This window comes from Marmota marmota, unplaced genomic scaffold, assembly GCF_001458135.2.
Source record: "Marmota marmota marmota unplaced genomic scaffold, marMar, whole genome shotgun sequence".
Lineage (NCBI taxonomy): Eukaryota > Metazoa > Chordata > Mammalia > Rodentia > Sciuridae > Marmota > Marmota marmota.
In genome coordinates, this window is record NW_026000142.1 from 3,740,026 (window position 1) to 3,756,517 (window position 16,492).

The 16,492-nt window shown below is 36.7% G+C and overlaps 1 protein-coding gene across 6 annotated transcripts in view; it reads right to left on the bottom strand.

Moving 5' to 3' along the window:
* Col28a1 (collagen type XXVIII alpha 1 chain) overlaps positions 1-16,492 on the bottom strand; it is a 156,988-nt gene that overhangs the window by 115,075 nt on the left and 25,421 nt on the right. For all 6 annotated transcript variants that reach the window (XM_048785979.1, XM_015488243.2, XM_048785982.1 and 3 more), the window contains 3 exons: positions 16,076-16,129; positions 3,054-3,122; positions 1,885-1,953 (listed from right to left, as the gene is read on the bottom strand). In XM_048785979.1, coding sequence (XP_048641936.1) covers positions 1,885-1,953; positions 3,054-3,122; positions 16,076-16,129 — 192 coding nt within the window. The remainder of the gene's footprint in view (positions 1-1,884; positions 1,954-3,053; positions 3,123-16,075; positions 16,130-16,492) is intronic.

The following is a 16,492-nucleotide window of genomic DNA, read 5'->3' on the forward strand; positions in this document are numbered from 1 at the left end:
TATAGATAGATAATATATATAACCCCACTTCAAGTATATGAAAAATAATGCTTGGATCTGGTCCTTGCATACATATTTTCTTTTTATCCAAAAAGATACAAGGTGGATTCATTTAACTATTCATTCTTTTTAAAAATTTTTTTTGTTGGTTCTTCTTAGTTATAGATGGCAGGAGAAACCATTTTGATAATATTATACAAGTATGGAATATATCTTATTCTAATTAGAACCACATTTTTTTTTTTTTTGGTACTGGGGATTGAACTCAGGGGCACTTGACCACTGCACCATATCCACAGCCCTATTTTTTCGTATTTTATTTAGAGACAGGGTCCCACTGAGTTGTCTCACTTTTGCTGAGGTTGGCTTTGAACTCGTGATCCTCCTACCTCAGTCTCCCAAGCTGCTGGGATTACAGGTGTGAGCCACCATACCCTGCCTAGGACCCCATTCCTGTGAGTGGACAGGCTGGTGGGATTCACTTAAAGTTAGACTCACTCTACATTCTTTCCTAATTCTTTCCCCCCCCCTTCCTTTCATTCCTCTTTGTTTAATATACTGAACTTCTCTTCTTCCCCTCCCCAGCCCCTTTATTGTGGTTTAGCTTCCATATATCAGCAAACACATTAAAACTTTGGGTTTTGGGGATTGGCTTATTTCACGTAGCATGATAGTCTCCAGGTCCATCCATTTGCTGGAAAATGTCATTGTCATTCTTCTTTGTGGCTAAGTAATGCTCCATTGTGTATATTTACCATATTTTCTTTATTCATCAGTTGAATGGCAGCTAGATTATTCCATAGCTTAGTTATTGTGAACTGAACTGCTATAAACATGGATGTGGCTGCATCACTGTGGTATGCTGATTTTAAATCCTTTGGATGTATATGCTGAGCAGTGGGATAATGGATCAAATGATGGTTCCATTCTTAGTTTTTTGAGGAATCTCCATACTGCTTTCCAGAGTGATTGCACCAATTTGCAGTCCCTCCAGCAATGTAGGAGTGTTCCCTTTTCCCCACATCCTCACCAACATTTATTGTTATTTGTATTCTTGATAGTTGCCATTCTGACTAGAGTAAGATGAAAACTCAGTATAGTTTTAATTTGCATTTCTCTAATTGCTGGAAATATTGAATATTTTTCATATATTCATTGACCAGTTGTAGTTCTACTTTTGAAAAGGGTCTGTTCAGTTCCTTTGTCCATTTATTGATTTGGTTATTTTGTTTTTGTTTGTTTGTTTTTTGTTGGTGTTAAGCTTTTTGATCTTTGTATATCCTGGAAATTAACACCCTATCTGAGGTGCAGGTAGCAAATATTTTCTCCTATTCTGAAGGCTGTCTCATCATGTTCTTGATTATTTCCTTTGCCGTGAAGAAGCTTTTTAGTTTGATGCCATCCCATTAATTGATTTTTTAATTTTATTTCTTGTGCTTTAGGAGTCTTTTTATGAAAGTTCGTAACTAAGCCAATATGTTGAAGTTCTGGGCCTACATTTTCTTCTAGCAAGTGCATGATTTCTGGTCTAATTCCTAGGTCTTTGATCCACTTAGAGTTGATTCTTGTGCAGGGTGAGAGATAGGAGTGAACTTTGACTCTATTACATATGGATTTCCAATTTCCCCAACACCATTTGCTGAAGAGACTATCTTTTCTCTAATACATGTTTATGGGGTCTTTGTCTAGTATGAAGTAACTGTACTTATGTGGGTTTGTCTCTGTGTCTTCTATTCTGTTCCATTGGTCTTCTTGCCTGTTTTGGTCAATGCCATGCTATTTTTGTTATTATAGCTTAAAGCATTTTTTCTGACCCAAAAGAACACATGAAAATAGTGTGGCTCTTTTTTTTTTGTTGTTCCATCTTGTATGTTTGCTACTTACCGGCTGTCCTGGCTGACCAACTCCAATGGGTCCCGGAGCTCCTGTTCTTCCTTCTTGACCTCTTTCTCCCTGAAAAAGTACAGTGGGCACTTTAAAATAAAACATAGCATAAAATAATCTGGAGATTTCAACAAGGATAAATACAAAATAGCCAAACTTTTAATATCCATAAACATGTTTAAAATCTAGAGGGAGAAAATGAATTTAATTTGAATTTAAGTAAATTTAAGTAAACAAATTACCCTCAAATGTTTATCATCTCTTCTTTAAATGCAGTACAGCACTTTTCTCTTTCACAATCTATCCCATAGTAATGGTAAGATGAATGGCATGGCAATTCATTTTGGACACCAATGGGACAAACTAATGATATCTATGCTATTCCTAGCCATGATCCTGGAATGTATTTGTCCCTTGTCCCTACTCTGTCCCTTCCCCCTCTCCCTTAAACTCTGTTTCATACTTGATCTCCTTTAGAATGCTTCTCCAATAACTCTGCCCATAGAAACCCTGCTTTCCCTGGAGTCTCAATGTACTTATTGTTGTAATGTTACCTATGCTGACACTGGATTACATTCAGAGTACAGTTTTAGTGCTGCATCAAAGTCTTATTTTACTACTGCATCAAGGTGTTATTGTCCCAAACACATAGAAGAGTCATTTAAAATAAGCACTTCCACTCCAGTCTATCCAGTATGGTACAGAGCATCCCAGGAGGAATGTTTCTTACTTTCTATTTCCCTGCAAACCTTTCTGTCAACAATTATTTATTCAGTGTCCTAGTTTCTCTAGTTCCTGCCCATCTATGCTTTTTTAATGTGAGCAAGTGGTAGTTGATGTGTTAAGATATTTCACTTCGCAATAACATATTTGTATGTTAATGTTTAAAGTGTGGAAACTCAAAAGAGCTACACATATTTTATGAGTGAGTGGATATTTAGAGATAAGCAAATTTTTCATTTCAATCAAAATATTATTAATTGATTATTCTTGTGACAACTGCCCCTGGTCAGAGCATTGCCGTGTCTAAAGATGCAAATGTCAGTAACTTCTGCAGGGAATCTCCTCATGTTTACTACAATTAGGCTGAATTGGGTTCAAATCACACTTCCCCAGGTTTTACAATAAATTCAATAGTCATCAATAGACAAAGAAACAATCATCTTTACCTTAACCCCCTGTTGTCCAATACCAGGGGCTCCTGGAGGACCATATGGGCCAGGAGGACCTGGCTCACCCTGCAGGGAGAAAGAGTGCTATGTTAGGTCAACTCAGTAGTAGTCATTGAGCAACTCTGAGATGTATAGTGTTGAGATAGGGGCTTTGGGATAACAGAGGAACCTAGAAAACAGCCTCTACCCTCAATCATCTAAAATCCATTTGGAAAGACAACAGAGTCCCAGAGTTGAATTACCTCCTAGGCTCAGTGGGCACAGTCTCTAGGGCCCACAATACTTGTAGGAACCTGTGAACATGTTTCCATTTTAAATTTTTAAATTATTACAAAAATAAATATGATAAATAATGAATATGTAATAATGAATTGAGCCTGGCTTATATTTATCTTTATATCAACTCAGTCATACATTTTTAAATATTTTTTCCTGGATGAAGTGATCCTCTAAGGCAAACGTTTCTAGGACCTATGAAAGTCGCAGTGTAGCCCTCACTCATTCATCAACATTTTTGTTCGGTGCTTTGGCAGACTCCAATGGCTACCCTCTCTCCCTGTCTCCTGCCTGCTGGTAGAAGAACTCTGATCTGCTCATGACAAGGGCAGCTGCTCTTTGCTCTCACAGGTATGGGATGAATGATAAGTAATCTAACTCAAGCCTGGGATCCCCTTTCACATTGCTACCTATTAGTCTAGGTTGATCACGTGACTCAGTTCTGACAAATGAGATAGGAGGGACCTTGATGGATGTAAAGGAAAAACCTTTTGCCTCTGTCTTTTCTTTCCTACATGGAGATGTGGTAACTGTCTTGTATCCATGATAAAACAATCTCTACTATAGAAGCCAAGAGCAGAAGAGGACCACACAGAGCACATGGAGAAGAGCCTGACTGCTGGATAATCTTGCTGAGCAGCCAGTCCCGTCCCTGACTACCTACTGCGAACATTCTCTTCACTCAACAGTGAGAGTTTTTTTGTGATTTAAGCCACTCTTAGTCAAGATGTTGTAACTCAAAGCCAAAACATTTTTTATTAATTCAGACTACCATGGGGCATGCCCATAATAGAACTCAGGCATCTCAGAACTAGATGGGACCATGACACTCAACCCTGTCCATTTCCCAAATGGTAAGCCTGAGTCCAGACAGTTACCTGGTCTGTCCCAATTCACACCTCAACATCACTTACAGATAGGACTTTTCCAGTCTTTCAGGCATCTGGCCCTATAACATGATGATAGGAAAAAGGATTCCAATTGCCTTTTTTAATACTGCTAAGTTTTGTTCATTTATTAAAATAATATATTGTCATTGTAGAAGACCTGTCATGTATTAAAAAGCATACATTTAAAGAAATGTTTAAATCACTTAACTATAATTCCTATTAATTTTTGGTGTGTTTCTTTCCAATTTTTGTAAATACACATGAATCTTTATGCTAAGGAAGAGTTCTGAATACTCTTGTGTTTGAGTTAATGAATACTTGCTATTGAAAATTTCATTCAACTTACAAATTTATCTCTTTGTGCATGCAAACAGAAAAGTGGAACATAAATTGAGACTAGCCTTCTCTCAGATTAAGTGAAATAAAATACTTTTCATTAATTTTAAAATCTCCCTTTCCCCTGGAGAATTGTGATTTTGCAGGGGACACTTAACAATCAGAGCAATGTGCTATTAGTAAGGGAATTATTTTAGAGCAGTTGTTAACTTTGAGCATTGCAAAGGAGAACAAGAAGGGACAAGAAGAAATCAGCTCCCCAAAATATTTACCCAAACTCAAGATAAATTAAACAAAAGAAACCTGTCCTAAAATCAGTTGCCTGAGATGGGCACAGTGGTGCACAACCATAATCCCAGTGGCTCAGGAGGCTGAAGCAGGAGAAGGATTGCAAATTAAAGCCAGCCTCAACAAAAGCAAGGTGCTAAGCAACTCTGTGAGACTCTGTCTCTAAATAAAATGTTTTAAAAGGGCCAGGGCTGTGGCTCAGCAGTTAAACATCCCTGGGTTCATTCCCTGTTACCAAAAAAAAAATATATATATATATATATATATATATATAATCAGTTGCCAGAATTTTTGATGTTTTGGCAAATAAGTGGTTTGATATAAATGTATTTACTGTTCATGCTATTGAGGACAAGTCAATCTGGCAGATAAATCAACTAGAATTTACTTTTTAAAATCTTTGGGTTGTACTTGTTTTTCTGTGTGTTTAAATCTAGAGTAGACAGATGACAGCCATTCTTATTTTACATGTTCTTTGTCAAGGAACTTCTCTCTTTCTATAATATCAGACATAAAAATTTGCACTAAATTTGAAGCTGATTTCTTAACATCAAAGTAAAAGTAAATGCTAGAAATTATTCAACTTTCTAGAGCAAATTTTTTGCTTCAAGGAGCCTTTATTTCTTCTTTCTTTGTTTAACAACTTCTGTGCTCTCTACTCAAGTTGAAATCTCCTTGTAAATTGTAGAAGTCCCACATGGGGGACTGTTGCCATCACTCCACAAATGAACACCAACTACTTATTCTGTGGAAGGTTAGGAAGTAAATACTGAGAAGTCTAGGACACAGTTCCTAAATTTAGAGAACTGGCTCAAGAGATGCACCATCAAAAAACTGCAATAATAATTTTAAACCCTAAGTTCATTTATTTTCTTTTCTATACTTCCTATATGTACCTTTGGTTTTGTAAGAGGTGATAAGGCATTTAAACTATGCATCTGGTAGTGAACTTAAGGATTTTTGATTAGTGGGAGCTCTGCCCTACTCAGTACTTAACTACAGGTTTGATCAGAAACAAACCAACAGCACAGGTCTGTGACAGAGTATCTTCTGACTACTTTCAAGGCATGGTTTGGTTGTTATATTAAACGTGTGAACCAGGAAATCAAGAGAAGCAACTCTGTTACTCTTGAGTCTATGTGTTCCCCTTAGGCTTGGCCAAGTACCAAAAACAACTGAGAAATTTTTTATTATTACTTTTTTCAAGGGAATTACAGGAATCCAAAGATTTTAGAGTGATTGCTTTCCCTTACCTTAACACAGTCCCTCAGAAACATAACTTCACATTTCCCTTGCTTATATTGATTTCTCAGGAGCCTAACATCTCAATGTAGGACCCACTGACCAATATCGGTACATAATTATTATTTTCCCTTGACCTTTCCTACAAAAACTCTTATAGTAGTAATGGAGGTGGTCCTCATTGTAAAAGATGATGTTGAGACAAGACCAAGCATGGGAGGAGAGGCAGCACTCTACTTGGAATAGTTTTCTGGAAATTTACTGAGACAACACACTGTGGGTGATACTATAGGCTTGATTCCTTTCCTCCTATTATTCCTGCCCCCAACCCTCACCAACACACACACACACACACACACACACACACACACACACACACACAGAGAGAGAGAGAGAGAGAGAGAGAGAGAGAGAGAGATTGCATGCCCACAATGCCTATAGTACCAACTGTACTTATTTCTCGACTTCACTTTCTTTGATGACCTGGGTCAACAGGTGAGGATAACAAAGAGGAGTAGCCCCAAAGAAAGTCTTGTTTCATAATCTCTGTGATTGTGAATGTACATGAATGTGACTGTGAACATGTGTGGGAGCAATGAGACCACCTTGATCCTCCTCGGAAACTAAGAACACCCCTACTTCTATGGACCTCAAGAACAGAGGAAGCCCATGTTTAATGAGACCGACTATTTCATTATCTCTTTTAATCTTATGATAATCCTAGAAAATAGGGGTTTGATTCCATTTATACTGTAGGAATATAATCTTTATTTTTTAATTGACTTTTCAGCATGCAGGGAATCTATGGGGTGTGGGAGGTATGGCTTTGGAATTATCCCTGGTTCTATCACTTACTAATAATTTGAACTTTTGCAAGATCCCAAAATGAAAAATGATGATGATTATATCTACCTTGCAGGGTGGTTGAGAAGATTCAAGATATTGTGTGTAAAATAGCTGTTTAATATATGTAGATTCAATTGTTATTCACCAGGTCTTTGTTGACCAAGCTGACACCAGGTTTTGTGCTCAATAAAAGGTCTGGTGAATAAAAATCTATGCCTATAATTGAGTACCAGTTTACATAATTAGAGACATAAATCAGATTGCGCCTGCACTTTGTAGAAGTTTACAATCTGGCTGGAGACACAAATGAATATGAAACAAAATACAAGCATGTAAATTATGTATAATGAAGATATTAACAGAGCATACAAGTCTCTGAGGCAGAAATATTTAATTCTGCCTCAAGGAACTGGGAAAGTTTCATGATAATAGAGGGAATACTTGAGCTGAATGAAGAGGTAGCAATCATAGTGAACCTGGTGGGAAAGAAAAGGAGCAAACGTTCAAAGAGAGGAAAATGTGAGGCATAAAATGACATGAAATGTTCTGCAGAAAGTAAGTACAAAGAGCCAGAAACAGAGTGACAATTGGGTCACTGTCTGGAGCTGCAATGTCCAGTGGAAATACACAGTGACTATGTATGTAGTTTAAATTTTTCAATAGTCTTATTAAGAAGATAAAAAGAAACAGGTGGACTATAATTAATAAATATATTTCACTTAAAATATCTAAAATGTTATTATTTCAACATGGAATCAATAATTTAAAAGCATTGATGTTTATATTTTTCACTTGTCTTAATATTAAGTCCTTGGAAACCCAGTCTTATTCTGACAGCAATCTCAATTTGGATGAGCCACATTTCAAATGCTCAGTAGCTACATGTGGCTACTTTGTTAGACAGTTTCATAGAAATTAAAAAGCCTGGAGCTTCAGGTCAGAACCATGGACAGTAACAACATTTAGGTGGAGGAAACATGGAAGTCTATCTAGCAAGACATCTTGCAGGAGGCTGGAGGAAAGGAGCATTTCAAAAGTCATTTCTAAAGACAGAAGTAGTACCTTTCACTCACAGACTTGGTCATCCTCCAGTCTCTTCTACCTAAGGAAGGGGTTTACAATCTCTCCTGTGTCAAACCAGAATTGAGGGGACTATTCTTCCTCTCCTCCTCCCACCATGTGTAATGATTATATCCCAAGTACATGTCAGTATGCTTCCTAAATGTGTCTCAAACTATCCCCTTCTCCATCTACATCCCTATAGTCTATACCAAAATCAAAACACCTTTTGTTCAAACACCAACAATTTCCTTATAATATCTTACCTGCCCACTCCAGTTTGTTCCCTCCATTGCTATCAGATAAATCTTTTGATTTTAGTCTGAACAAAACCTTTCAAGGCTTTTTTCCTTTGCTCATAGGATATAAACAGAGATATTTACATGGTATGATCCTACTGTCTCTTTGGTTCCTTGCCCTTGACTTACTCCCTCCTGCCACAGGATATTTGCACATGACACTCTGTCTGGGATGCTCTTACCTCCCTCTTATCTGGTTATTCTTTCTCATCTTTCTTATACTAATTTAAGAACCATGGCTTAAAGGAGGGTTTTTCTGATCAAGTGAAATCTCTGTTGTAAACACTACAGTATAAATAGCACCATTTTTCTCTTTTTCTGTATACTCACTACATTGGCAACTTTGCCCAGTAATTATATGTGGCTACTTTGTTAGACGGTTTCATAGAAATTAAAGAGCCTGGAGCTTTTGCATTTCTAAGTGTGTTAATATGCCTTTCCCCTAGACTATAGGGAAGATGCACGTAATTTCACTTTGCTTTGCATTTTCAATGCAAAGCTAACTACTGTCACTCACTGAACCACCCATGCATTAAACATTTACTGAACATCAGCTAGGGAGTAAGGATCATACTAGCTGTCTAAGACAAATGAAAGGAAAAGTTGGTCTAAACCAGGAGAAGTTGTATCTGTAAATGCTCCTTTAGGGTCATATAAGTTTCAATCAGGAGCAGTTGTACATAAATTATATAATGATATCAAGGACCTATTGAACAGTTTCTTCTACAAACTCACCCAAAATACAATTAGTCTCTTTTCCAGCTGAAAACGTAACAAAATCACAATAAATAGCTTAAGGTTAAAGAACAGTTTAGGCAAAAGAAAACCCAATCCCCCCATTCCTGGCACTAGCTGTAACCAAAGCAATCTTCTTTTTTTCTAAGACAATAAATGGTTATCCAATTTATTGAAATACTGAGTTGTTTAGGAACAGAACTTTACCTTTTCTTGGATAATACAATTATGAATAATTTAATCATTCCTTGGGATCTTTTTAACATTATGATAAAGATATATTAGCAACTTATTCAAATTATTTCTCAGATATGGATGACACCAGCTTTACTATATGCTAAGTCTTGTGGCAGTTATGCTCATGCATTCCAAAGGGAAGAAAGTGAGGGACAGTATTTTTGTAAGTGCAGAGTGGCTCAAATACAGCCAGGTTCCATCCTCAGCTGAAACTCCATGAAGTCATGAATACATACAGAGGCTTTGGAGGAAAAATCAGAAAAGTCCCTTTTCAGAAGGAAGGAAGGGGGGGGGGGCAGAGAGGGAGAGAGCAAACAATCAGGGGATAAGAAGATAATATTTATCAAGTAAATCTTAAATCAGGCTCCATTTTTGTACCTAATTTCTCTTGTTTCAGAGGAATTATGTGTAATAAAAGGCTATTTTTCAGAAAACATCAGGATACACTTGGTCTACATTATTGTAAAAAAATATATATTGTTAAATTAACTGCTTCATAAAAATTGTCAACACACAAGGTTCTCACTATGAGACAGGTGCTGAGTGTTCTATGTTCTAAAATAGCACAAGGGAAGGTGGAAGAAGAAGGCAAACTATCTATAAAGATCAATTAATATATAATACAATATCACAGTATTTTTAACTACTTGAGGATTTACATAAGGTACTTCACCTTGGGAAAAGACTTCAGGGATATCTCCTTCTGCTCTTTGGCCCTAACTCCACAGCTTTAATGCTAGGATACCTCCGAGTGTCACAGATGCTTCCATCCATGCCACAGTCCATCCCTAGCTCCCGGGAACACAAAGGCTATCTTGTGTTTTAACTCATCTGATCCTCACAACCATAAGAGCTGGCTGCTGTTATCAACTTGCCACATGGACAAGAAAATGGAGTCGTAGGAAAGTCAAGGAACTTGCCCAAATCACAGAGTTAATAAAGCCAAGGCCTGGTTTCCATCCCAGCAATTTGGCTTTAAAACAATGATAAACTGCCTCTTGAGACTTTTCCATTTTATTCTTAAAGAATTTCAAAAATAATTTCATTACAGACTAAATTCATTTCTTTGGAATTGGATGAAAACTACAAAACCAGATAGTTATAATCTATTTATAACTGAAGGCCCATCATATGAAGACAAAAATTCTCTAAAAGAAAAAATATGAGCCAAGATGAAACATAATTTATACAAACTGATTCACTTGCATTTCAGGTACATATGTCTACCTTCTTTCTCTCTCTCTCTCTCTCTCTCTCTCTCTCTCTCTCTCACACACACACACACACACACACACACACACACATCATAGCCCAGCTGCTAAGGACCATATGTATCAGAGATTTGCATGGAAATCATCTACCTTGAAGCTACTGGCTGACATTCCACATGTTCTGGCAGCCACTTCTCGTTGTCACTGTATCAGTTGTCTCATGTCAAGTTAATAAGCTCATTTAGAGTCCTGGTGGGCAGATGTGTGTATAGGTCACAGCACTCTCCACAATAAGAATTGCTAGATTACTAATGACTCTTTCCTTTTAATTAGGCCCAGTACAGAAATAGCATTTAGACTTTGACATCTCTGAAGGAAAAACATTCACGTAATTTGGCTATGATCTTCCTTTAATGGATACTTATAATTACAATTATAAAAGGATTCTTCCTGTAGATTGAACAGTCACAACTGTGTTCAAAGTTGTTAGCCTGTCAGAAGGACCAGAAAGCATTATTGGTTTTGATAGCTAGAAAAGCTGACATGTTCAAGGACCCTGTTTTTAAAAATGGTTTGCAGGTAGTCAATTCTGCTCAGAGAGTTGTGAACTCAAGACCTTTCTGTTTGATTAATTATTCTTTACTAGAAACTACAGGCACTACATATGTTTCACCTCATTTACTCCACCTCACATTATGAGGAATTAAATATCCTGTAACAAATCCTGATTTTTTAACTGGTTGATAGCAACATCATGATATTAGGAGATTGTTAGGTATTTGAGTTATATGAGAGCTGAAATAAATCTATACAAGATGCCTGTTTGAGGAGAAAGTTTAAAATTCTGTATAGGTGTTCGAATTTGTGGTGTTGAGCTATTTCCAAACCACAATTCGGAAATATTAGTTATATTTAATAGGTTGACCTACTAAAGCTACTAAGCTAACTTTGGACCAACTTAAGTTTTTAAGTAATGATCAAAACAGAAATGTGTCTTTAAAACAACCAAATCTTCAGTAGTGATTCTTCTGCTCTAGTGAAAATAGTAACTATGAAAAAGTGACAAATTATATAGGCAAAACAAAAAAAAATCCCAAGTCTTTATGACACTTTTAGAAGAAAGTACAAGTAGAAATAACACATTAGATTATTACGTGTTATTATTATGTTATTATTAATAATTATTATGTTATTATTATTATTATATTATTAATGCATGAAAAGCTTTTAATGGGTTACATCAGCGCTTCACTTACTCTGTATTACCCAAATAAGATGGGAAAATGGTCAACATCCCTGAGTGCTACCTCCCTCCCTCTGATACCACCGCCATATTCCAATTTCTCTATGGGTTTTCGTAATATTGAAGAGGCTAAATTGAACATAAAGCAAGACCCAATTTCATGTGTAAGAGGACTTCAAGTTTCTTAAATGCAGAAGAAGAAAACAGGAAAAAACTTACAGGAAATATGAACATTCTAAAATAGCACAGTGGAAGGTGGAAAAAGAAGGCAATTTATCTATAAAGATCAATTAATACATAATACAATATCCCAGTATTTTTAACTATTTGAGGATTTACATAAGGTACTTCATCTTGGGAAAAGACTTCAGGGATATCTTCTTATGCTCTTTTGGCTCTAATTCTACAGCTTTAACGTTAGGATACCTCCGAGTGTCACAGCTGCTTCCATCCATGCCACAGTCCATCCCTAGCTCCCAGGAACACAAAGGCTATCTTGGAAGGAGCAGATTTGCATGAGGCTTGTGAAGAAAGTATGCTTCAGAAATAACCTCAGAAAGACATCAAGAAATGGCAAAAATGACCTAATTTGGGTTGGACCCACCCAATGTTCCACTGGGTTTATTTGTTCACAATTAATTTTGGTAACTTGTTCTCTGTGATTTGAAAGGTCTATCCAGTGAAACATTTTTTTCTATTTATGAGAGCTCCTTTGGCAGCCAGATGTGATTGCATCCTGGGCTGCCACTGCAGCCCCATGGAAGTTGGTAGCCTTGGGTTCACAGGGACTCCAGTCTTTCCTCAGAGCCCAGAGAGCGCTGTCTCCTGAGTTACATTTCAGTTGGGTACTAGGTATAAGGCTTCTTGGCCACCGATGTGATTATAATTCCAATTTATTTCACATACAGACTACTGGGATGTTCTTCTCATGAATACCACCACGTGAGCCTTATGTGCGAAAGAAGTTGAGGTGGCCTCTGAGCCAATGTGTCATTCTGAGAAACATCTATGTTTTGTTGCTAAGGCAACAAGGGCATTCAGTGCAGAATAGGAGCTACTTTACATGTGGAAAGTATTAATGACAAAAATTATTTGTAAAATGGCCAGAAGCCTATTTTCCCTTGATTCAACCCATGTTATTTTTTTTCCTTTTGTTCTTTGGCCACCTTTTCTGAAAAACCCTTTGATGAAGAACATTCTACTCCCAAAGCAACAGAAAGTGACTGTAGTTGATGAGAGACCATTCATAAATTCAAAAATATGGGCATATACCATCTAGAAACTCACAGAATCTGCAAATGTTACAAGCCTAAGGTTTCTATTTTAAGGTCTCATAAGATATACAGTATTTGAAAATGCAAAATTAGAATTGCTGTTTTCTTTACCCCAAGTGATCCCCTTCCTTCTTTTCCTGTTACTTTCAGATGAACATTATAGTCAAGTAGAAATGCACCTTTCAACAGAGTGTTGTGCTCAGCCAGAATATACTAGAAGAGAAAATATGCAACTTCCATACTGTTCAAAAGTAAAGAATTTATCTCAGAAAAAAATATTCAGGAAATTCAGCCATTTTTTGTAAAGGGATAAATATCACAGGGTAGTTAAGAACAGACTTCTGGGTTTGAATTCTGATTCTGTCCCTTACTAATTTCATAGACTTGGACCCTTTCCTTAAACTCCTTGTGCCTTGGTAGCCTAATTTGTAAGATATCAACAAGTATTACAGAAATTACAAAATAAATAATCCTCCCTATGCTCATTATAAAATGCATAATTATGGGCTGGGATTGTGGCTCCAAGAGAGAGCGCTCATCTCGAATGTGTGAGACCCTGGGTTCAATTCTTGGTACCAAATAAAAATAAAATAAATATACTGGGTCCACCTATAACTAAAAAATAAATATATTTTTAAAATGCACAATTACTGGATTTTAGAGATTATTTACATAAATTACAATATCAGTTTCTTGAAAACATTTTCTAATAAAAATATAATGGGTGAAAATAAAGAAGCCACTGTCTAATACAACATTGTTTACAGGCCAAGGAACGAATTCGTTTATTATGCCTTCAATATGTAGAAGTACTTTCTGGGAGACAAGATGAAATCATTCCCTGAAAGCTGACTTTTAAGACAACACACTAATAAATGTATAAAATGCAAAATAAGGGTCCACTAATGATCAACGTGACATGGATCTCTAGCTAATGGATCCAAAGAGTAGTAGAAATCATATAGAAAGCAGTAATACTCTAAGAAAGGAAGAGTTGAGAGACCTCTATCTACACCTGTGACCTTAAACCAGAAATAGCACTAGAGGGAGACAGGGAAGCTCACATGCCCTCCTTCCAGCCTCCTAACAACTCCCAACATTGCCTAGAAGTGACACCTTTTCAATTGGCAATGATCTGTGTTCACTTGGCAGTGAACTTTGTGATTCAAACCCGAGTGTTAATTTTATGTCACATATATTTTATTACAATTAAAATTTCAATTTAAAGAGATGCCCTTAGGAAACAGACGAACTCCTCCAATACTTTTGGAAAAAATTACTTCTTTTATGCCTATGCTATAAAACTCAAACACAAAGTGCTATTATGTCAGAAAAATCATAGCCACTCCTCCTTCCCAGAAAACCCCACTTGACTCATTATTTATTAAGAACTAATGCATTGTCTGAATTAAAAACCAAATTTTATTCAGATAAATTGTTCTTAAAAAAAAAAAAAAACTGGGGCTGGGGTTGTAGCTCAGTGGTAGAGCACTTGCCTCGAATGCATGAGACACTGGTTTCAATCCCCAGCACCACATAAAAATAAATAAATAAAATGAAAATATTGTGCCCATCTACAACTAAAAAAAATTTTTTAAAAAAACCACCTAAGTATTAAGTAAATCTATTAAACACAAAGAGATAAAATCACATGATGCCAGCTTTCTGTGGACCTGTCCTCATCACCACTGTTGCACAGTCACCATTACCACACACACACTGCTCCCAGCCCAGCACCTCCCCAGAGCCCTCAGGAGCTGATGGAATGGCCTGTGCTACTAAGGCAAGCCTTTGATCTCCAGGCTTTATTTCTTATTTCCAAAATAAAAGTATTGGACTGGAATGATCTCTAAAATCATTTATGGCTCAAACATTCTATAATTCTATTGCTGTTACAATCTCCTGCCCTGATCCCTGATTTTAAGCCTCTATTTCACAAACATGAACATTATCATCTTAGGTAACCAACGAATTCTAGAAACATGCACGTACCATCAAAATATAGATCTTTTGCTTGCTGTGGGATTTCACCTATAGTCAAAGCAATTTCATGAGAACTTCTACTCAGTATTCAACAAGGCATTTCTTTCCCCCAGAGAAAATTAATCAGGGGCAAGCACTGGAAAAGACAATCTCCCCAGATGAAGCTTGAGCCTGCTCCCTCTGAGAAGCCCATTCTATTTTAATTTGCCAATTAAAAGTGGCCTGGGAAATCTCAAACTGTCATTATCTCATTAAAATACTATACTTGTCACTCCCTTTCTTCTCTCTGAAAAGTTAACACTTAAATAGCCCAACAGCTCCTACAACTTAAGTCCAATATTGCACCCTTAAAAATTAGCATTTTCTAGGGTCAGTTGGGAGAGCAGCTTCTGTAGCTAACAATCACTACAAATTCCACACAATTTCAGTCATGAAGACAACACCATTTATTGGAATATTTACTACATCTGTGAAATGTACTAAGCATTGAAAACAGTAGGATTGCTTTTAACAAATCAAAGTCACTCTTACTGGGAAAGGGAGTCTTATAACCAGGTCTTTTATAGACCCCTCTTGGCGTCCTCGCTTTGTATTTGGTTCTCACTAAATCCTTTCCTGTCTGTCTTGCCTTATTATCAATGGGTGACATTACAAGCAGGGTACTGATAGTTGTGGTTGCTTAATCTCTGTCGGTATAACAGTTATAAGCTCCATTCCCTAATAAACTGTATACTAAGATGGCATTGTAGGTGGAAAAGAGAATATTTGAATTGTGTTATTTGGTAAGTGCTTTTCAGTTTCTAGTGAGCCATAAAATGACTAAAGGACATGAGTAGGAAAACAACACGGTGAAGAATCTAGATAATGGTTTATGTTTAACAATGTCCCCCTTGAGTAATAGACTAATAAATGATAAATCTATGCCACTGGCTTCCTGCATATACTTGATTGATTCTGTGTGTACACCTGCAGGTTATTAAGTATTTCCAAAGATGCTTCCTCAAAGAGTCCATTGATGTCAGTCTAATAAAAACATGCGTTACCATAAAGCCACGGGGTGGAAGGCACTCCGCCTGTCTCTAATCACAGGGTCAGATTACCTTATTGCCCTGAAATCCCTTTGGGCCTGGATCCCCTGGAGGTCCACCAATGCCCTGCTCCAAGATGAAAACAAAGAATTAGTTCTGTGTACAAAAGGCTAACCAAGAATGAACCTTTCTTTAAGGTTCCTAGATATCCTAGAGTTAGAAGTCAGACTATATAGCTCAGAGTTACATTGGCATCAGATTCAGTCAAGAAACTGACTGACGTAAAATTCTGAGTTGAATGAACAGCTTCTAAAATAGCACATAAGCTGAGAGCAAACATCTTATTAATGAGGTATTTGTTACCTAAACCTGTGTTTCTAAACTTATTCCCATGCCAGACTTTGAAAAAAAAAATTTTTTCCTATTAAGCAATTTTTTTTTAGTATCTAAACCATATAATTGAAATTAATCATTTCCAATAACCAGAGA